This window comes from Psammomys obesus, unplaced genomic scaffold (assembly GCF_907164565.1).
Source record: "Psammomys obesus unplaced genomic scaffold, mPsaObe1.curated_primary_1811, whole genome shotgun sequence".
Lineage (NCBI taxonomy): Eukaryota > Metazoa > Chordata > Mammalia > Rodentia > Muridae > Psammomys > Psammomys obesus.
Window position 1 is genome coordinate 19,624,389 of NW_026594428.1, and position 22,144 is coordinate 19,646,532.

The following is a 22,144-nucleotide window of genomic DNA, read 5'->3' on the forward strand; positions in this document are numbered from 1 at the left end:
CTTTTATCACTTTTTATCCATGAACTCAAATAAACTCTTTCTTCTATAACCTCCCTTGATCGTGGTGTTTTTTCAAAGCAACAGAAAAGTTACTAATTCAACATGTAGTTGACCTTCTGCATTTGGCTTATTTCCCTTAACATGATAATCTTCATTGTGATACTATTTAAGAGAACTCAGATCTCTTCTTAATCATTTAAATAGCCATCTAAGTGAGCTAATAATTTGTTTACATACCTGACTCATTTAAACCAATTAATGGTATTTGAATTTAATCCAGAAATACATAGGTAGTTTTTAGTATGCACCATGTTTAGCATAACATAAGAGGATGGCCTAAATGGGTTTACAAGTCTTTCAGGATTGATAGTTGACTAGAAGGACTCACAATACTATGAGAAACTGTTAATCCTTCTAATATGTTTTCCTAAGTTGATGGTATGTTGATTAAAATTATTAAAGAGAAAAGATAGAGTCATTGTTTGCTTTCTATTGCTGTAACAAACACCATGACCACAACCAACTCGTGGGGGAAAGGGATTATTTTTCTTATACATCCCAGTCACAGTCTACCAATGAGGAAGTTAGGTCAGTATCTCAAGCAGGAACAAAGGGCAAAACTACAGAGGAATGCTGCATACTAGCTTGCTTCTAGTCTCATATTCTGTCATCCTTCTTACACAACTAAGAGCCATTTGCCCAAGGGTGGCTTTGTTCACTGTGGGCTGTGCCCTTTCATATCAATTAACAACCAAGAAAAACTCCCCACAGATGTGCACACAGGCCAGCATGATGGAGGAGTTTTATTAATTAAGGTCTCTTTTCGTAGTTTGTGTCAAGTTGACAAATACTAACCTATACACATATATCTGATAAAATCCAGTAGATACTATGGACAATTTGATACACATAGAATTCTATACACACTTGCAACATTCCCCCTGAAGTCACATTTGGCAAATTGTTTACAAAATGCCAATCAGAGAGACTCATCCTTAGTTTGCTATTTCTTGTTTTCATTTAGGATCTCTCTACTGGGAATGGAGCATCTGCCTGATGGATCTAGTTCATATCTCTCTAGCCCCTCCAGAGGTCATAACGAGATAACAGGGCTAAAGACAACCATGTTCCCATTGTTAATGTAGACTGCACAACACAGATTAATGTTCTCAGATAAATTAAAGAAAAAAAAATTCACACCAGACAGGACATTTCAAGGACTCAGTCAAAACCTGCCTTCTTTTTCAGTACATTTGGTTTGAATCCCTTAGACCTGATGAGTCTAGGCTGTTAAGAAACAACTTGTAACTTGATTAATTTACCCCCAGGTATAAATTTCTACACTTAGCTTCTGGACAAACTTGCCATGATTCAAAGGACCACACAGCTTCAACAATGTTTGTAGAGAGTGGATCAGCCTCTAATCCATTTGTATTTGCCTCAGCAGTAGTTGGTTCAGAGGAGGCCTAGTTCATTTGTAATGTAACCATAGAACAAGGCTTCTGTGTTGTCAAGGAAGCTTGCTGTTGCAGTCTCTCATGTGTGTTGTGCCACAGAAAAGACAGAAGCTATGTACAAGAACTGAGAGTTTGAGACATCACCACTGTAGCTCTGGAACGATAGTGAGGGGGTTTGGTTCAGAAATGTGAGGACCTGAGTTTGTCACTGGCAGTCCCATGAAATCTGGGCATGCTGGTGTGTGCTTTAATCCCAGTGCTAGTAAGATAGAGAGAGCCTATGGTTGGGGCGGGCTGGCCAGCAAGCCTAACATAATCAGAAAACCCCAGATCCTAGTAAGAGACTGCCCCAAAAGACAGAGTGTACAAATCGAACCAAGAGTGGCCTCTACTATTAAAACACATCCTCACGCATGTGTACCCTACACAATTCGAATTCCTATGAAGGCATGCTCTCCCCACCCACAAGAGAATATACATATTGAACTTCAAAGATATTGCAGGTAAGCAGTAAAAATAGCACAGTAGGTTTTATTTGGGTAACATCAAAATATTCTAAGTAAATTGAATTAAAGTATAGGAATTAATTTACCTAGTTATTAGCGTTTTTAATGTGCACACTAAAATTTTCCAAATGGCATATGTAACTTTTTTTTTTTTGTTCGACAGAGCTGCACTAAAGCATTTATTACCTTCATTTCACCTTGTGGGGCCCACTAATAACTTCTTCAGCTTATCTTTCTTGTGTGAATGTCTAGTCTTTTGAAGCTAAATTATAAATGTGACTTGGTTTCCCAGTCAGCAACTATACTAGTTTCTTACACATAGCATGGCCCTAATAAGTATTCTTTGCCACATAAAAGAATAACTGGACTCCCCAGGAATGTTGGTGCAGGTTGTTGTAGTGAAATTTCTGGGGAAACTGTGGGCTTCTTTTGGAAAGCATGTTCTGGTTTTTATGTATACCTGGAATCTCTCCTTCTGCAAAGAGACCACCCTGGGACTCATTAGACATTTCTCCAAGTAGGGAGACTTCTTTTAATACTGTGGTATGTCTCTTGAGTTCTCATAACTTGCTTCTGAATTCTGCAATGGTGGTATATTACATTTGAATGTGATTTTTCAGCTAACAGGAGAAAGTAAAGAAGCTGAGCATAAAGTTTGAGGATGGGGCTGAAGGAGAGCACCATAGCCTAAGCAAATGAATTAAAACAAAACAAAACAAAACAAAACACCTGAGCTCTGACAATGTTTATGAGTGTGGCGAAATGAGAGTTGGGTTGCTTACGTGAACTAAAAAGCCTTCAAACTGTTTTTTGCAATCCCTGTCATTACTAAGAGCTGACTGGTTCTCTTAGCACTTCTCAGACATAAGATTACTGTGGTTTACACAGCCTGTTTGGCTACTCCTGGCATGGGGGTAGGATAGGAGAGGGGTAGCAAGAGAAGATAGTACCCATTACATAGAAAGTGTTCATTTTACTGATTTTAGTCATATTAACAGCATTTGTAATTCATAAGTCATAAATCTAAAGGAAATTACTTTTTAATGTCTCCTGGCACAACATTAAGATTTTTTGCAATTAGATTTTATAGCTCGCAGTCATATGTTATGGGTCACAATGCAAAATGAAGACCCTTCTGTAGGACAGACCCACAAATTTAAGACAGAGCAGACTGGGCACTAGCTTCCTGGGGGAAGGGTGGTGATTTCAGGCTAATTCTAGCCTATAATTTCACGACCTTGCTTGGCATATAAATTCCCACAACTTCTTATGAGAGTTGCCAGCAATAAAAGCCGGCGATGACCACCTCGTCCTTATCTTAAGGAAACTGCTATGAGGGATTTAGTACAATAGAAAACTGCAAAGGTCTTGACAACTGTAAGAGAACAAAAAGGCAAGCCCCATTGATAAGGTGTTCCTCGACGCATCCTTCCGAGAACTTTCCATTATTAGTTCTCACCAGATGTGTCTGAGGGAACCATGAATAACTCAGGAATACCTGAGCCAGTAGTTACCTGAAACTTTTCTGTTGACATTTATTTCTATGATAGTTCAAGTATTTGTCATACAGGTAGAGAAATGACAAAAATGAATGGCATTTCAGAGTGAGAGTGTAAAGAGTGGCTTCCGAAGAGAGTGGTCCCCCTCAGTTGGTTATATGATGAATAGTAGGTTCCTGATGAAATATTTTTGTTTTGACTTACTACTAGATAACAGACACGTGAAGTATGGAGATGGAAATATTTTACAGTCTTTTAGAAAAATGTCTAAAGAATCTGGGGCTGAGGTCCTTGTGAATGTAATTTTAGGAGCGATTCTTGTCATGGAGCTCTGACTGCTGCTCCAAGGAGTCTTGATTTTTGCATATGACCTTGGATGGTGTCTGGAACGGGGGCCATCAGGGAAAGAGAGCGAACATTTAGCAAGCAGAAAGTGGTAGAGCAAGCGAGTACAGACCTGCTAGTTCTGGGTTTAAAACATTTCGCTCCCTTGATTTTTGATCATAGTCTTAGCTTAGATTATATTGCTAGGGCAGGTCGTGTAAAGCTCTGAAGCTGCCGATAAAGTTCACAGAAAAGGGAGGCTTGCCAACTTGAAAGAGTATTAACTATCTCTGAGGTAAGTCTGTCTTTTTATCCCTTAAGAAAAAGCGAGTAAAAGAAAGACTTTGCAGAGTGTTCTGTGTACTCCAGCCTGCACTCAGTTTCTGCTGTACTGACAATAGCCACGAGCCAGCTCTCCCATCTTCAGGACGATGTCTAGTTCTCCCACCCGCATAGACACATGCACACCAGATCCTAATGGATGACTGCATAGGTTTTTAGCTCTTCAACTCAACCTATTCAATTCTGCCTTCTTATCATAGAACCTTCTGCATCTCAGTAAAGCAGATCTGTATTTGGTTAGTATTTTAGTCCTTAATACTTAACCAAACACTTAGATCCTAAAACACAGACAGTGGAAATGGTAAATGGGGTGTGCACTTTTGTGTGTGTGGTGTGTTTGTGTGTACTTACCTTCCTGTAGGAGTATTGTCATTACAGATCTGTGCCCTGATGTTTAGGACTTTTCATGTGGATTCTGAGCATCTGGAGCATCTGAAGAACTGAGATTGTCAGACTTGAATGAGCTTTCCAGCTCTGAAAGTGCCCCCACCCTAGATCCTAACTGACATATTAATCATTATTAATAGTGACAGTAGCAAAAGCAGAGCATGCATTTAGGCTGAAGGAGAAGTTGACTTGGTGAATGCAACTTTCTTGGTTGCATTTCACTGTACTCTAGTCTGCAGTTGAAAACCAAGTGGGTATTGATTTTGCTTAACAATGTATCAATTGGAATACATTTACTTTCAAAATGAAGAGGTTGCTGTTTTCCTTTTGTTTTGCTGCTCTGGAAATGTGCTGCTGAATTTTTGTCTGTGGAAGCTTCATAATACAGCTCCATGACTAGTTTAGTTTATATGTCATTGGATTTTGATCTAAGCAGGACTCCCCTTACCTTGCTTCAATTTTCTTACCTTTGATGAAGCAGTGAAAGAAATATGGAGATTTAAAGTGGTGAGCTCTTTGCAACAGAACCTAAAGCCAACCGTCCTGCTAAGATTATGGATTAGCTAATTTGGAGCTGGTGTTGGTGCTACGTACTCTGCATTCATAGCTTCAATGGCAACGGGATACAGTAGCTTCAGGAGACATAGAAACAATAGGTTTTGCTTTGTGCTTCAACTCCTTCATCTGATGCAAGTTGCTTTCTGTCTGTGGCTTGGAAAATATTTTCCTATCATTTCCAGTCCTTGCTATATCGTGAGTCTGATTCAGTCTGAATTTTCAAATCCTTATAGATGTTTTGAAGTATTTTCTCTGTTCCGCAGCAGACTGAAGAGGGAAAGAATGAGGAATAAAATTGGAGCTGCTGCATGCCAGTCCTTATCCACCCTTATCCATTTTGACAAATCAAGCCAAGTTGGGCTGTTGGAGTGGTGCAGAAGCATACCCAGTCTAGATTCACTGTCATGTTTGGATCAAGAGCTGCTCCACAGTAACAGAATCCCTTTGTGGCCATATTTTCAGATTTCCAAAGTTTCCCATTATGGCATTATTACTCCGAGTATCTCTAGAATGTGTTTTGTTTGTTTGAGATAACAGTTCTCCCACTTATCTCTCCCGTGTAAGGAAGGATCACAGACTTGCATTGTCTAAGTCAGCATGTAGTTTAAAATTCCCGATTATTTTTGATCAAGCTTATTAACCTTCACTCATGTTGATTAAAATAGTTTTCTTCAAAGTACAAGCCACATTTAATTTAAAAGCAGAATTTGTGTACTTTTGATTAAATATTGACAAAATAACATGTGTGAGGCTTATGTTGTCGTAAGAACTTGCAGATCAACACACCTGGTTTGTGGTAGAAAATCATTATCAGATGACATGTGTCAATAATTATGCTTGTGAAAAGGTTGGGTTTTCCAGGGTGCTCAAGCGTCAAAAATGATACATGAGGTGTTCAGTTGGAATCTGCAAGGTTTGTGTCGCTTCACGTCCCAGCAATGGTCTTGATAGATGTTGTATTCCAGTTCCCCTCCATCATGTGTATCTTCTATCAGTCGCAGAGGAGGAAGGAGGAAAGTCAGCTCTGTGCAGCAGTGAGCATAATAGTATCGATGAGCCCTGAATCCGCTCAATGCAGAGAGTGCTCTGGGCTGTCTCTTTGTCGACTTTCTTCTTTACATTTTTGACCAACTATAAGCTCATTTTCTACCAAATGTCCAGGCTCCACAGTCTCCTCTCTTGACCCACATCATCTAGTCTATTTCAGTTCATTTTATGAATTTTGAAAGGCGATATTGATAATGATTTACTGCTCTTATTGGCATCTGTTATCATGAAGGTAAACTGCATATTTTATGATGCTAGAATCTCTGGGCCATTCTTATATTTATTAGATAAATCCAATTCCCTGTGTTTCATGTAAGCACATGCATGTATGTATCTGCATGTGTATATTTGTATTTGGATGTGTATATATGTATTTGTGTGTACATATATATGGGTATGTTTCTATGTGTGCTTGTATGTACACACATGTGTCTGATTTGCAATACTATATACATTTCTTTAACATAATTTAAGGTATGTTCTCAGTTGATTGCTGGGATTCCTCTCTTATAATGCTACTGATCCCTCCTTACCACCTAGAATATCACAATAATTACAACCTCAAACTGAGATGGGAGTCTTTATCTTTTTGTATGAAACAACTTCTACAAATGTTTATATTATATATTCATTATAGACTTGGTCATAATGCACATAAACCTAATTTTGTTGCTTCTCTAGCATGCCATATGTTGGAAATCATAAACTAATTATGTAATTAGTTTATGTGCTTTTAATAGCAAATTAGTGCAACTAATAAGCTTTAAAACATGTCTTAAAGGGGAACACTAGACAGAGTGGTATAAAGTGACTCCAGTTATACTGGAGACATTAAAGGGAAAAGGGCTGACTTAGGAAAGGTAGCAAATAAATTTAAAAAGATGGGATTTGGGAAAAATCAGAGCCCTGGTCTCCAGCAGAGGAAAGTGCCTTGTGACTCTGGCCTGCAGGGAACATTGAAAGGTTATGGTACAGAAATCCTCACAATGACCTTGATAGATTCAGTAAGAAATGAGGGTGTATGCTATGCAAACATGAAACAGACTAACATTGGTGAGGAATACAACAAACAATCAAAATTAAGAAATTGTACAGTTTGGCTGGTGTTGAGTGACCGTTGCCCTAAATGTACAATTTGGGTTTTTTGGTGTGTGGGGTGGGGAATACATTTGAATTGCAGTTAATGAAATTGTACCACACTGACTGCTATACTTGTTTTCCTTTACTTACTCAGCTTCTTTATACTTCAGAAACACCATTGTTTTGCTGTTGTTTTGTTCTTCCTCAGACCGGAAACCTACACCTGAAGTGCTTGTCCACCTTCCACCTGTCAGCTCTTATGGGTGACTTTCTTATGGTTTCCTGATCTTTTAGTAAATCAAGTCATGCCCCTAAACATTGACTCCTTAATTTAACCTGCAAATGTTTTGTTTTGTTTCGCTTTTCTCACTTGGTCTCACCTCTGATCTCTAGTCTGACTAATGAGATCCTCCCAGCACCTCTCACATATCTGTTTTCATGGCTGCTAACTAAATTCTATGGTAGTCAGTGCTTTTAATATCCAGTATTGTTACTGTCTACACTTTCCACAGCATCTTCTCTGTCAGTGGCTTATTCCTATTTCCAGGGTCTTTGATCAATAAGTTAACTGCTCACTTGAAAACTTGTAAAAGTTTTCTTGTGACACCTCTTATGAACCCCAGATATCATAGACTGTCCATGAATTTCTCTACTGTTTATGTGTAATTATACATCTTGATTTTCAGTCAGCAACTGTTTCTTTCTCCTTCCTTCTTTCTTAATGCATTGACTCTTGAATGGACTCACTCATCTCTAGTCTTTGAATTTATACCTTCCTCAATGGCCAACACATTCAAGGCACCATTTCAACATTGTAGACACCAGAGCTTTGGTTTTCATTTCCCATTGTTGAAAATACTGTTAGAGTACACAGAGAGAAACTATGGTCTCCCATGTTGAAGTCGGGGGCCTAGATAAGGTAGGGTTAGAGGTAAACTTCAGTCTTCATGTTAGAATAAAGATGGTTAGATGATAGGCTGGAGAGGGGGTTTAGAGCAGTGAGGAGCACTGGTTTCTCTTCCAAAGTACCTGAGTTCAATTCCCAGTACCCACATGGAGGCTCACACCTCTCTATAACTCCAGTTCCAGGGAATCTGACATTGTCATACAGACAAACATGCAGGCAAAACACTAGTAAACATAAAATAAAAAGAAATGAAATTAAATCATTAAAATAAAAGAACAACAAAAATGTGTGGTCTCTGTATTGGATAACAGATTATTAAATGAGGTAGGGGTAGAGGAACACTGTGGTCTCCTTGTCTGCTCTTCTAGCACATGTGCCCTATGATTCTGGGGGACTCTTCCCCTCCATTGCCCCACTGACCTCTCCTTTCTATAGCTGTAGAATTCCTGCAGCCCTACAGACGCTTATACATTATATTTATGTTTATAGAGACATTAACACTATTGCCCTAACTGCACCATAAGTTTTTAGAGGGATCATTTACCAATAACATTTTATAGTATTGGTCTTATATTTACATAGTTATAAATGAGTAGTTGTTTCCATTAATTTATGGTAAACATGAAAAATGTGTGTAAAATGCCAAAAAGAAATGGGGGAGCATATACATTAAAATTTCAAAAGCAAGTCTTTCTATGAGCTTAGACCAAAATTACATTCAATCAGTATCAATTCTCCAGCAGCTGATAATGAAGATGTTTTGTTACCCACCCAGAAAGCTATACCTCTGCTGCATGTGTTATGTGACAAACGTTTTCCACAGTGGGTCTGTTTTTATCTTCAGTCTTTATTGAAACAGATTATCGCCTTTCTTCAAACCAATAACAACATTGGTTGGACAGTTAGCATATGCCCATTTAGTCAGTATTACATTATTCAAAAACTAACTCGATGAAAAAGAACATCCAATTATATGGTTGGTTGCCAAGGAAGAGGAGAAGGTATCCGGAAACTGGCAAACAACACGCTGCATGTTTCTTCAGTGCCAGGAATGGGCCATGGTTCAGAAATAGTGTTACATCTCTCTGCAAATGGTGTTGTCTCAGCATAATCAGACTCAGGGCTGGGGGCCTTCTAGCATGAGTGAACAGTGATGCGGGGGAGGAAGCCTGTGACTTTACAGTGACTGTTTCCTGGTTTCCCTTAGTTTAAATCTCTTTCAGAATGGCAAATAGGATAGACACCAGAAGTGGTGGAAGAGAGGGAACAAGATGGGAGCCTACTAGAGAGGGTCCTCTGAAAGGCTCCACCCAATTGGGGATTGAAGCAGATGCTGAGTGAGACTCACAGCCAAACTTGGACTCAGGGAGTAGTAGGGAAGAAATGGGTGTAGGATAGGGATAGAAGGACACGGAAAGGACAGGAGCCCCACAAGGAGACCAATAAAGCTAAAAATCCTGAGCCCAGGGGATAATGCAGAGACTGATGCACCAACCAAGGACCATGCACAGAGAGGACCTAGAGTCTCTGCTCAGATGTAGCCAATTGTCAGCTCAGTCTCTATGTGGTTCTCAAGTAAGGGGAGCAGAGGCTGCCTCTGTCATGAACTTGGTTGCCTGCTCTCTTGCTAGGCCACAGAGGAAGAGGATGCAGGCAGTTCTGATGGGACTTGATAAGTTATGGGCAGATGGCAGGGGAGGAGAACTCCCCCTTTCAATGTACTAAGGGAAGGGGATAGGGTATAAGAGGGAGAGAGGGTGGAACTTGGAAGGATTTCAGGAGGGAGTTTCAATCAGGATATATTGTAAAATAATAATAATAAACACAGAAAATAATGAAAAATAAAATAAAAAGAAATAATGAAAATGAGTTCTAGGAGTAGCTACAGATTTCTCAGCTATAAAGGACCAAATGTGTTTAACGAGTCTAAGTGCAGGGCCAATATAGAAATCTGAATGGCCCACAATGGAAGCACTGGTTTGAAAGAGGCAGAGGTGTGCATGCTTTGTCCCTGGTTCCAAGCCCAGTGGGTTAGTTAGTGTTCGTGCCTCAACCCAAAGTCTCACAGAAAGCTGTCCTTCCCATTCCCTATTCCTCTGACGGGTCCTGTGGATGCTCATCCTTCAGTCAAAGGACAACATGGCTTGTACATAACAAGCAATGACATCTGCGTTGCTGTTCACTGGGTGGCCACCCTCTGTGTTTTTCAGGTTAATGCATGGATTCTATGATGTCCTGACAAAAAGCCTCTAGTGGCACCTAATGATTACACCAAGGGACCCCCAAGTCCTCGCTGCTCTGCTCTCTCTGTCATCCTTGAAGCAGATAATTTATTACTTTTTATCTCTCTTTTTTTTTCATGTTTAGAAATTGGCCCCTGGTTACGCGAGTTCAGAGCAGAGAATGCTGTGGATTTCTCGAGGTTAACATTTGACCCCGGACAGAAAGAACTTGTTGTAGGAACAAGGTAAGAGATGCTGTATTTTGCCTCCACAAACATTTTTCTAACTTTGTTGTCATCTGTGCTTGACACCTGGGTTTCCTGGATGAAATCAAAGAGTCCCGAATAATGCAGTTTCCTCTAAGAAAGTAGTGCTGTGTTCTTGTCGTGTGTTAGATCCTCAGACAGGGAGCAGAGGTGCTCCTCACTGCCAGCCTGGATCAGCCCCTCCCTGCTGCAGTAATTCTTCAGTTCTGAATTTATGGACTTGTTCAGCCCAGAATCCCAGAGGAGTGTTCTGTCAGGGATCAGTTCTTACTTTAATAGAGATAACGTTACTTTGGGGGTGAGGAAAGTGAGGCAGTAAGTAAATGAGCTTGTTGTGCAGAGGCGTGTACACTCTGAAAGATAGGCTCCAGTTTCCAACCCAGTCAGTTTGACCCAAGAAAACATGTTGTTGACTTATCTGTATGTTCTTCCATGGAGGTCTAGAGACCACAGGCTCCCATGTGCTTCCAAACACCCTTCATTACCTTTTTTGTGACTTTGAATAGGCCATTTCCAGGAAGCTGAGAATTCAAGAAAGATACCATGTCTCTCTCCTCAGAGCAACAGATTCACATGTGGAGACTACACCTGTCTGTGCCTGACACAGGAGCCCAGCCCCCAGAGTTAGAGTTGTCCCCCTCAGGCTGACTGATGTCTCCTCTGAAAATGTGTTTAATTCCTACATCCAGGAACATGCCACATGTAAATATGAATTCTTCTGGAACCCAAGGAAGGCACTGGGAGCAGTGCTGTGTTGTTTCTTTTCCATATCAGATGCATTTCTGAATTATGTGACATGTATTTTGTTGATCGGAGATTTGTAAATTTCTTACACAAATCTGAGTGAAGCTCAATTTAAATTGTTTTCTGTGTCTTCTAGTTAAACATAGAATGTCTGCTAGCATCATCTGCTTTCAGATCCTGTTCCAGAGTTTGGGGAGGAAATGAGAGGTTACTAACTTTATATAGCACAGCTCTCCTGGAGGCTCTGAGGAGCCTTAATGTGTGCCTTCATGTGTAGGTAGTGTGGTCTGTAGCTGAAACTGTCAGTGAGTGAAGAGAAGAGGGCCTAAATCACAGTGCCACTTTGGATGGTTGTGAGGAGAGTGTGGGTGTGAGCTAGATCCTTGGTGTCTTTTTCCTCACTAGCTACTGTTGATAGGACAAAGAAGTTTCTGATGCTGATCTCATCACATTCCATCACTCAGAGAGTGGGCTGTACATTGCAAGAGTTTTAAACTGGCCTCCCATTCTCTACATTTTTCTTTTCCTTTTGTAACCAAAGCTAACATCATATCTTTATATAATGGCTGCCCTTGGGAGAGCCATTGGATACGAGTTGGCTCTCTGCTTTGACTGCCAACACTCTGCCTTGGTATCTCATGTGTATCTCTCATAATTTCCCACATGATCTAGGCTTGTGGAATTATTTAGATTTCCTATAGCTGTGTAGTGTACTTTCTTGTCTCAGCGATCTGTTTTGATTTTTTTCCTGTAATACTAGCTAATCTTCCATCAACCCATGCCAAACTTTTCTTCTTAGGAATAAATATTCTTCACATTGAGAAGGACCCACCTCAATCCTGGTCTTCTATCTTTGCCTGTGTTGCATGGTTCCATTAGTACCCAGGGGTCTACTGTTCTGACTGCACCTTTGAGGGTTTGTATTATTTCATCACAAGTATCACCCTCTTCCTAGTTAGCAAATGGGCAAAATCTTTTGTCTGTTTCCCTAAAATATTGCATAGTTTCTTCCCCTTTGTATGGGCCTAAGGTTATCAGACTATGTAATAAGCCTAATACTAAGATTGGATTTGTTTCTTCATATATCCTTGAGAACATTTCAGAAAGCAGGTTTAGAATGACCCCAGGTTTTCTGAAGATAGTTACATCTGGAACTAGCATGAGAAGGTGACAAGGCTGTATATCTCACAGCTAGGCTTTGACTGTGACCCAAAGGAAAGAGGACCCAGCCAGTGTTGGCCCTCCATCCCTCATTCATCCTTCAAACCTTTAAAAAGGGCTTTGCATTCACTGGGCTTGAGAGACTCCTCATCTCTTGAGGACTGAAAAATCTGACATTTGATCAGGACACTAGTTTCTATTAAGGGATATGACAAGACACAGAATAAACTGAAGAGTGTGGCAGGCTGTCTCCTGTGCCTGCTCTGGGTGCAGTAGCAGCTAGAGATGCTTCTCAATAGAAAATCACCCTTGTGTCTCTCTGTCTGAGCAGCTTTGTGGGTCTCCATAGCATTGCTTTCCAAGCTGAGGTCTCTGGGAGAGAATGGACCAGTGCCTGAATGGGCGGCATAGCATTGTGTCCAGAATGAACACAGACAAAATGTCGTATGCTCATTGACGCCTGAATTTCAGATAATCAAAACATGTTTTTGGGAGGCTGGAGACCCTGGAGACACAGTCTGCATTTTATTTCCTAGGACAGTGTCTAATACATTTGTGGTATTGAATAAATGAGGAAGAATGGGATGGGCGAGGCTTCCCAAGCTCCTAGACCCAGAGCCTGCATCTGAGCCTATTTTTTTATCTTTAAAGTTGATATAGTAATTTTCACTCCTTCCAGCTGTTGTGCAGATTAATGAAATAGTCCATGACAAAGTATTGCTCTCTTAACAAGCTCCCAGCAAGCCTGCAGCGTGAGGAAGCATGAATCCACGCTCGTGCACATGAGCTTTTCAGGCAGATAACCCAGAAGGAAGAGGGCAGGAATTTCATTTAGGAAGTTTTGTGGGATTAGGCTCAGAACCTTTGAGAGGGAATCTGATAACTTATGAAACTTTAAAGATAGCCCAGGTCTAGTTTGGGAAGCCATGACCCAGCAAGACAAGTTTGGATAACACGTGTGTTTTTTAGAAACCAGTAATGGTTTTAAATACCAGCTGTGAAAAAAGAGAATGGGATCCCTTTATATTGTTCATTGTTTAGCACTAGATACCATAAGAACATATCTGGACTAGTTGCTCTTTGTACCGGCAATGGTTTATATCCCAGGACTGGAGTCAGTTAAAAATCCTTAGCACTCTTTGATAAGGGGAGCCCATTGTGCAGCAGAATAAAATACCTCTTTAGGCAATCTGTGCTTATGTAGCACCAGAAGGGATTTGAATCAGAATCCATGCAATTTCTAGAAGGATTCATCCACCTATCATTTCCAAGGTGTATGTTGACATTCAAATAAAATTAAATGCATTGGCATTCAAATCCTGGTTTTCTCCTGCTTCTTTAAAATTTAATAATGTTTGTCTTTGCAGCCATTATACTTGGCCAACTTCCTTTTAAGGAAACGTGGGAAGTGCAGTAAGATGTTAGGAAATCAACACTTGCAGAGACAGCCACAATCCACCTTTCAGTTATTTGCTTGTGGTGTTTGACTTGCATGTGTTTCTATTCTTAGGATAATACGTTTCGGGTTGCAATATGCTTCTCGTCACAAAACCTACCAAAATCAATTTCATAGAATGAAAGAAGAAAGGAAAGTCAAAGCAAAAGAATATGCTTTAGCTTATGGTTTTTATGTGGATAATTGCGAAAGGAATGGCAGTAATAATACTTCACAAGCTACAAGGCTCAGTTTTGCTGTAGATAAAATTGTGGCAACAGATGTAAGAAAGGGTGATAACATTTTTATTTTGCAAATGAGTTCTTCTTGTGCCTCAGATTCGATCTAAGGGTGGCAAGTGATGATGGAGATTCACAGGGCTCTGCGCCACGTGTTGAACTTGACTGATGATTGCATATGACAGCTGACTTGATGCACACAGCATGCGGTGCGGTGCCAGTCCTCTGCAAGTTAGCTCCATTTAATAATGCAAAATGCTGAACCCTTGTCATGAAAGAATGCATCCTCAAAGCTGCTGGAGCACCTTTGCCATAGAACAATAGGAAGACATTGACTTTTTTTGGCTTTATGGAAAACTTTTCTTCAAGGTGGTTTTCTAAATAAAAGCACTGTTCAATGTGTACCTTGTTTTAAATATGTTTTTCCCTAAATTCTATTTGTTTTCTATGCTTTGCATATTTAATTATTTGCTTTCCATATTTAACTTCTGACTTTCAGTCTTAAGTTTAATGATGGCATACCCATTATTGTGCACATTTGTAATCTGTGGTGTTTTACTCAGAATGGACCCTGTTAGTGCCTACAAGCCAACCTTCATCCACAGTCCAGATGCCTCAACCCTCTCTATGTGTAAGGTGGTGAGACTGAGGCCCAGAACCTGGTGCATCCGACAATGTTTCACGATAGGTAACACATTGAGTGATTCATTTCTCTGGGAAACTTGGTTTCAATTTTATGTGAAAACAATCACAAAACTAAAACATGATGAGTACACCAAGTACACAGAGGAAGTCACCTTATACATACGCTTTCATGAGAGGACCAGCCAGTAGTGCCAGACCTTACACAGCTAGCACAGGGGGATCAGCCTACAGCTGTGCACCTTGTACACGTGACCCAGTCTAGAATGCATGTTTTACACACTCAGTCATTCCACGCAAAGAAGTTCCTGCATCACTATTCTAATCAGTAAACATTTTTCTAGATCACTGATAGGTCCTTATACTCCTACATTAAAAAACAGTATAGATTACCAATCAGCATGGGTTTTTGTTTTGTTCTTTTGTTTTTTAACAAAAAATTTTTAATTCAGTTTAAAACCTGAGTGCTTCCAAGACAGGGCTTAGGCTTTTTGTTTGTTTGTTTGTTTGTTTAGTTTTTTGTTTGTTTGGTTTTTTTAATCACAATGAACTGATTGTTTGAGTAATTTCACTGTATTTTTAACCATTTGTTTCCCCATGCTCAAAAATGAAAATTAAAAGAGAAGGAAAGAGCCATATACTTCCCTTCTGGGGGAGTTTGCTTTATGTATTCAAAACTGTGAAAAATCTTAAACACATCAAAACTGTGGGTTCACAGGGAACAGTCACTGATTTGTGTGCTGGCTATCACAGACCACCAATTTCCTTCTTTACTATGTGTACCTGAGAGATGAGAAAGAACATTTGTATAAGTTGTTATTTGAAGCAAGAAAGCAATGTATACAGTAGTTGAATTGCATGTTCCTAGAGGACCATGGCGGGTTCTAGTGGGGAGAGTGTGTTCTTTTTATGGTTGATCTTAAGTTGGTTCTGGCTTGTTCACATAGGAAGCCAGGGCACTCAAGTTGTGCCTCCCTAATGACCTCTCAATGAATTATTTTAAGAGAGCACTTGCTCTCATAAGACTATGCTAAATATGAAGGCAAGCTTCCATTTAATTAACATATGTCTTGCTCCTCACCAAATATACTTTGATTTCTAATCAAGGTGTAGGGAAGGGCTATTTTAGATTCAGATAAAGTTTACTTTTCCAAAATTGCCTAATGCCATTCTCTGTTTCTCAGATAACTATAGTATATGTTTTTGCTTTAACATTTTACCCAAGATTTACCCTGCTGGAATTACTGTATCATTAAAAGTAAACATAGAAATGCTCATAGGATCAACAGTTCACCTTCCAGCAGACACATCTCTTCCTGATTTTGAAGGCTCAATTTTAGTCAGGCTTATGAAACTAAAGGTAACATTTACCAAGGGGATGGAATCAGTGATTGGGAGTGAATCCAAGAAGCAGTGGGCCCCATCATGCAGAGAAACCTGAGGGGTTGTCCAGGAGGAAGCTGTGTCTCATTAGTTATGACTAAGGAGAAGCAGCTGGAGATGGAAAGAGAGATGCCTCTGCTCATTCCTGCCTCTTTTTGTTGTCTGACCTCTCCTGCACCTTTACTTGGGGACTTAATTACATTTTCTTTTCCTCCTTAGGGCTGGTATTAAGTGTATTGGTGCTTAACATTCTTTACTTCATTAGCATGGCTTAAGGAGAGCCATCCTTTAACTTTTTGGTTAAAACAATGGTGGGTCTGTTTCCTTTGGCTGCAGGAGCTTGGGTGAGCCAAGGTTTGAAGTTTTGTATCCGGCAATTATCAGGGAGATGTGTGTTCTATGTAATATTGTATGTAGACTTGTCTAGGGAATGGCACCCCTTGGATTGCTACCAATACTTTTAGTCTCTTACTTTCCTGCTGAGTGTTTAAGACCATACAGGTGAGCAGAATTAATTTAATTTTCTTCCTTCAAGGAAGTTGTGGGTTTAGTCCTCAGGGTGACTTGCTCTTGAGATAAGTGCAATAATTAACCCTTTGTACAAGGGGCCTGACACTGGCTCATTGAGTCAGCTGTTAGCACACAGGCACACACCCCCATCACTGCAGCTTCTTATTGCAAAACAGGACAGAATGAGAGAGCTGGGAGCTTAGTGAAGAAGAAAGTTTGAAGAAAAGAGTGAGGTTTCTGTTTGCTTGCTTGTGTGTTTTTAAAGAGGAAAGATTTGTAATAAATACCAGGTATTAATCTTTTCTATCAAAAACTTGTGTGTAGGAAAAGAAATTAAAAACTTTTAAAATCTTTTACCACCCTACACACATACCTTGTAAAACTTTTATCCAAATGTTTTAATCATCCATCTCTATAAAACCTTTGTTTACACCTTTATTCTAGGAGGCTGATGGTCTGGAACAGTGACTTCTTTCCCTTTCCTCCTCCATTTTCTGTGGGCCACTTCTTTTCAGATTAACCAATTGAATAATCCTAATGCATAAGAGATAGGATTCCAGCCAGTAGGGAAAAGATCCAGTCACCACCTGAGTTAGGATAAAAATCCAGTGTACTTCCCACTTCCTGTCCTGGTATGAGTTCACTCTTCCTGAGCACACTTTCCTAATCAAGATCAGATATGCCTTGCTCAATCCAAAAAAAAAAAAAAAAATATATATATATATATATATATATATATATACACACACATATATATATATGTATATATATATATTATCTTTACCTTCCATATTTCTTTCTTTCTTTCTTTCTTTCTTTCTTTCTTTCTTTCTTTCTTTCTTTCTTTCTTTCTTTCTTTCTTTTTACATAGTCTGTTTGATTGATTAACTTGAACTGTGGACTCATGCTTCTTAAAAATGTCCTCTCTTAAAGACACCCAGCTTTCTGCTTTGATAGTCTGCAGGGCAGAGCCTTTCAGAGGCCCTCCGAGGCAGTTTCTAGCTTGTTTCCTGTTTTCTTCTTTTTCTGATGTCTTTCCTCTTTGCCTTTCGGGATGGGGATTGAGCATTTTAGTCAGGGTCCTCTCTCTTGATTAGTTTCTTTAGATGGACAGATTTTAGTAGGTTTATCCTATATTACATGTCTATATGAGTAAGTATATACCGTGTGTGTCTTTCTGCTTCTGGGATAGCTCACTCAGAATGATCCTTTCCAGGTCCCACCATTTACCTGCAAATTTCATGATTTCCTTATATTTCATTGCTGAGTAATATTCCATTGTGTAGATGTACCACAATTTCTGCATCCATTTCAGTTGAGGGGCATCTGGGCTGTTTCCAGCTTCTGGCTATTACAAATAAAGCTGCTACAAACATGGTTTAGCAAGTGTCCTTATTGTGTACTTGAGCCTCTTTTGGATATATGCCTAGGAGTGGTATGGCTGGATCTTGAGGAAGCGCTATTCCTAGTTGTCTGAGAAAGCACCAGATTGATTTCCAGAGTGGTTGAACAAGTTTACATTCCCACCAGCAGTGGAGGAGGGTTCCTCTTTCTCCACAGCCTCTCCAGCAAGTGTTGTCACTTGAGTTTTTGATCTTGGCAATTCTGATGGGTGTAAGGTGAAATCTCAGGGTCGTTTTGATTTGCATTTCCCTAATGGCTAATGAGGTTGAGTATTTCTTTAAGTGTTTCTCTGCCATTCTATATTCCTCTACAGAGAATTCTCTGTTTAGTTCTTTTCCCCATTTTTTAATTGGATTACTTGGTTTGCTGCTTTTCAGCTTGTTTAGTTCTTTATATATACTGGATATTAGCCCTCTGTCAGATAAAGGGTTGGTGAAGATTCTTTCCCAATCTGTAGGCAGTCATTTTGTTTTGATGACAGTGTCCTTTGCTTTACAGAAGCTTTTCAGTTTCATGAGGTCCTATTTATTGATTGTTGCTGCTAGAGCCTGTGCTGTTGGTGTTCTGTTCAGGAAGTTTTCTCCTGTACCAATGAGTTCTAGGGTCTTCCCCACTTTTTCTTCTACCTGATTTAATGTGTCTCTGTTGGGCAGTGTGCATGGAATCTTATGTAAGAAGTGGGAAATAGTAAGATCTGGAGAGGACAGGAACTCCACAAGGAGAGCGACAGAACCAGATATTTGAACACAGGGGTCTTCCCAGATACTCATACTCCAACCAAGTACCATGCATGGAGATAACCTAGAACCCCTGCACAGATGTAGTCCATGGCAGTTCAGCATCCAAGTGGGTTCCATAGTAATGGGAAGAGGGACTGCCTCTGACATAATCTGATTGGCCTGCTCTTTGATCACCTTCCCCTGAGAGAGGAGCAGCCTTACCAAGCCACAGAAGATGACAATGCAGCCATTCCTGATGAGATCTGATAGACTAAGATTAGAAGGAAGGAGAGGAGGACCTCACCTATCAGTGGACTTGGGAGGGGCATGTGTGAAGCAGGGGGAGGAAGAGTGGGGTTGGGAGGGGAAGAGGGAGGGGATTATGGGGGGAAACAAAGTGGATAAAGTATAATTATAAGATAAAATAAAAAATAAATTAAAAAAGACACCCAGCTTTGACCTATGGCTGATTGTGTGTGTGTGTGTTACTACAAGCATGAACATTTTCTCTCTCTCTCTCTCTCTCTCTCTCTCTCTCTCTCTCTCACACACACACACACACACACACTTCCTTCTTTGTGTTGTGATTTTATTATTCTTTGTTAATATTCACTAAATATCAGTGTACTTAAGGATCACTTTTCTAAAATTAACCGTTCACTGTGCTGGTTCTGTGAAGTCATGTGGTCTAGCAGAATGTGCTTAGACAGGTGTGGTTTAAGAAAGACTTCTAACCATGTGTTCTTTATGCTTCTTTTATCTTGTTATTTCTTTCACATGTGTGCATATGATGTGAATGTGTGTGGGTGCACGTATGTGTGGAAATGCATGTGGTGTACCAAGGCTAAGGTCTGCCCAGTGATCTTCCTCATCATTTTGCAAAGTCTCATGTGAAATCAGCGGTCCTAGAGAGGACTAGTCGAGCCTACTCATCTTGATTTTGGGATCCTGTCTTTTCCACCCAAATGCTGGAACTGTAGATAGGTCACCATGCCAGTAGGCATGGACCCATGGATCCTGGGAAGCCAAACTTCTGTCCTCATCCTTCTGTCGTAAGTATTTTAACAGCTGAGCTATCTCTCAAGCTCTCTGCAATGTTTAAAAAGAAAAAAAAATAATCTCAGTTCCTTTATTCTGTATTTGGGCTTAGAGAAAATAAAGCTAGCCAAATTATTTATGTATTTATTTAAATAATAGACAAATAATTATTTAACATGTATGTAGTTATCTAAATTTTAAAATGAACAAATAATGAAAGTCTTTCTCTCATGAATATGAAGAATTAGCTAACAACAGGGTATGGTTGTGATTAAGGTTTCTCTGATTTTTCTTTTAATTTATGAAATTTGCTAATAATATTGGATTCCTTCATATAAGCATTGGATATACCTTCATTACTTCATTTTTACTAAATAAGATGCTACTTCTCTATTTCTGAGCCTTTTATTGTTATTTTTATAAAATGAGTGTGGGTTTGCCTCACACTGTTCTTCTTTTTGTTCTTTTTGGAACAGAATTGATTTGTACCTTAGTTTGGCCTGATACCCACTTGGCAATCCTGCCTTGTCCTTTAGGTTGCTGGAATTCCGTGTGTGTATCATAATGTCTGACAAGACCTTTTTAATTTCCTTTTGTCTTGTCATGCTCTTGGGGACTGGAGATTGCATTCAGGGTCTTAAGTGTGCTGTGAAGTGGTCTAACAGTGAGTTGTGTTTTCATCCTTTCATTCCATTTTTAGCTGGAGGGATTGAGCTTAATGCCTCATTTATATGTTAAGGCAAGTGCTCTACCACTGAGCTGTGTCCACTTACACCTTATGAACCTGTCATTTAAAAATGGCAATGTGCTTTTAAGATTTCTGGAGATAAGTTTTATTTTTGAAACTTATTTCTAGTATGTGACATTTTTAAGGGTTCAATTGAAATACCTTTTTTAAATTACATTTTTATTTTTTATATTAGTTACAGTTTATTTACTCTGTATCCCAGCTGTAGCCCCTCCCTCATTCCTTCCCAACCCCACCCTCCCTCCCTCATCTCCTCCCTGCCCCTTTCCAAGTCCAGTGGTAGGTAAAATCCTCCTCCCCTTCCATCTGACCCTAGCTTATCAGGTTTCTTCAGGACTGGCTTCAATGTCCTCCTTTGTGGCCTAGCTAGGCTGCTCCTCCCTCAGCGTGGGGGAGGTCAAAGAGCCAGCCATTAAGTTCATGTCAGAGACAGTCTGAAATACCTTTTTGTAGATAGAAAATAAGATGAGTCAAGCCAGGCAGTGGTAGTGCACACTTTTAATCCCAGCACTCGGGAGGCAGAGGCAGGCACATTTCTGTGGATTCAAGGCCAGCCTGGTCTACAGAGAAAGTTCCAGGACAGCCAGAGCTACACAGAGAAACTGTCTCAAAAAGAAAAGAGAAGAAGAGGAGAGAAAGAAGAGAAGAGAAGAGAAGAGAAGAGAAGAGAAGAGAAGAGAAGAGAAGAGAAGAAAAGAGAAGAGAAAAAGAGCTAATATGATACCTGAGTACCAGACATAGAAAACAGAAAATAAATAAAGTCAGAACTACCTAAAAATTTTCCAGCCAAAATAACATATTTAATATATTTTTAAAAATTTTAAAATAATCGAAAATATTTTATTATTATGGGGGGGATTATGTTTGTTTGCAAGTACATGCAAGAACAGTGCCCACAGAAGCCAGAAGAGGCTGTGGGATCCCACAGAGCTAGCATTACAGGAAGCTGTGAATCACCTGACATATGTAATTGGTCTCTAAAAGAACAGTCTGAGTTCTTAATGCCAAGTCATCTCTTCACCCCCAATATTTAGAGTTTTCTAAGATATATAGAAATAATCATGACTGATCTTATGGCCAAATTTTCAGCTGTTATCATAATTAAAATATACATTATCAAAAATATGCATTATTAAAAACCTATTGTAAAAATATAATCAGGTGGAAAGTACTGTTCATGTACATGTCCCGAAGTCCCCACTCCTGACAGAGGAGCTAATACAGTGTTGGCTCATACTCCCATGGATGTCCACACCCCATGCATGTGTAGGTAGTGATAATTGTTTTCAGGGAGTTGTTGATAACAGTAATAAGCAAACAGACAAACAAAGGACATTGAGTTGGAAGAAAGATAGAATGAGGGGTATTAGGAGGAGCTGGAAAGAAGAAGTGGTGGACGGACATGATTAATACACATTGTAGAACTGCACGGAATAACCAAAGAATGAAAAATATTACTTAAAACATATTTGTAATTTGTGTTTAGCTTGTTACACACCTGAGAAAAAGCACATGGAAGGAATGTT

The 22,144-nt window shown here is 39.7% G+C and overlaps 1 protein-coding gene across 2 annotated transcripts in view; it reads left to right on the forward strand.

Annotated features, from left to right (window-relative positions):
• The window catches only part of Sema5a (semaphorin 5A), a 424,233-nt gene that overhangs the window by 175,954 nt on the left and 226,135 nt on the right, over nt 1-22,144 (forward strand). For both annotated transcript variants that reach the window (XM_055618999.1, XM_055619000.1), the window contains one exon: nt 10,475-10,574. In XM_055618999.1, the coding sequence (XP_055474974.1) occupies nt 10,475-10,574 (100 nt within the window). The remainder of the gene's footprint in view (nt 1-10,474; nt 10,575-22,144) is intronic.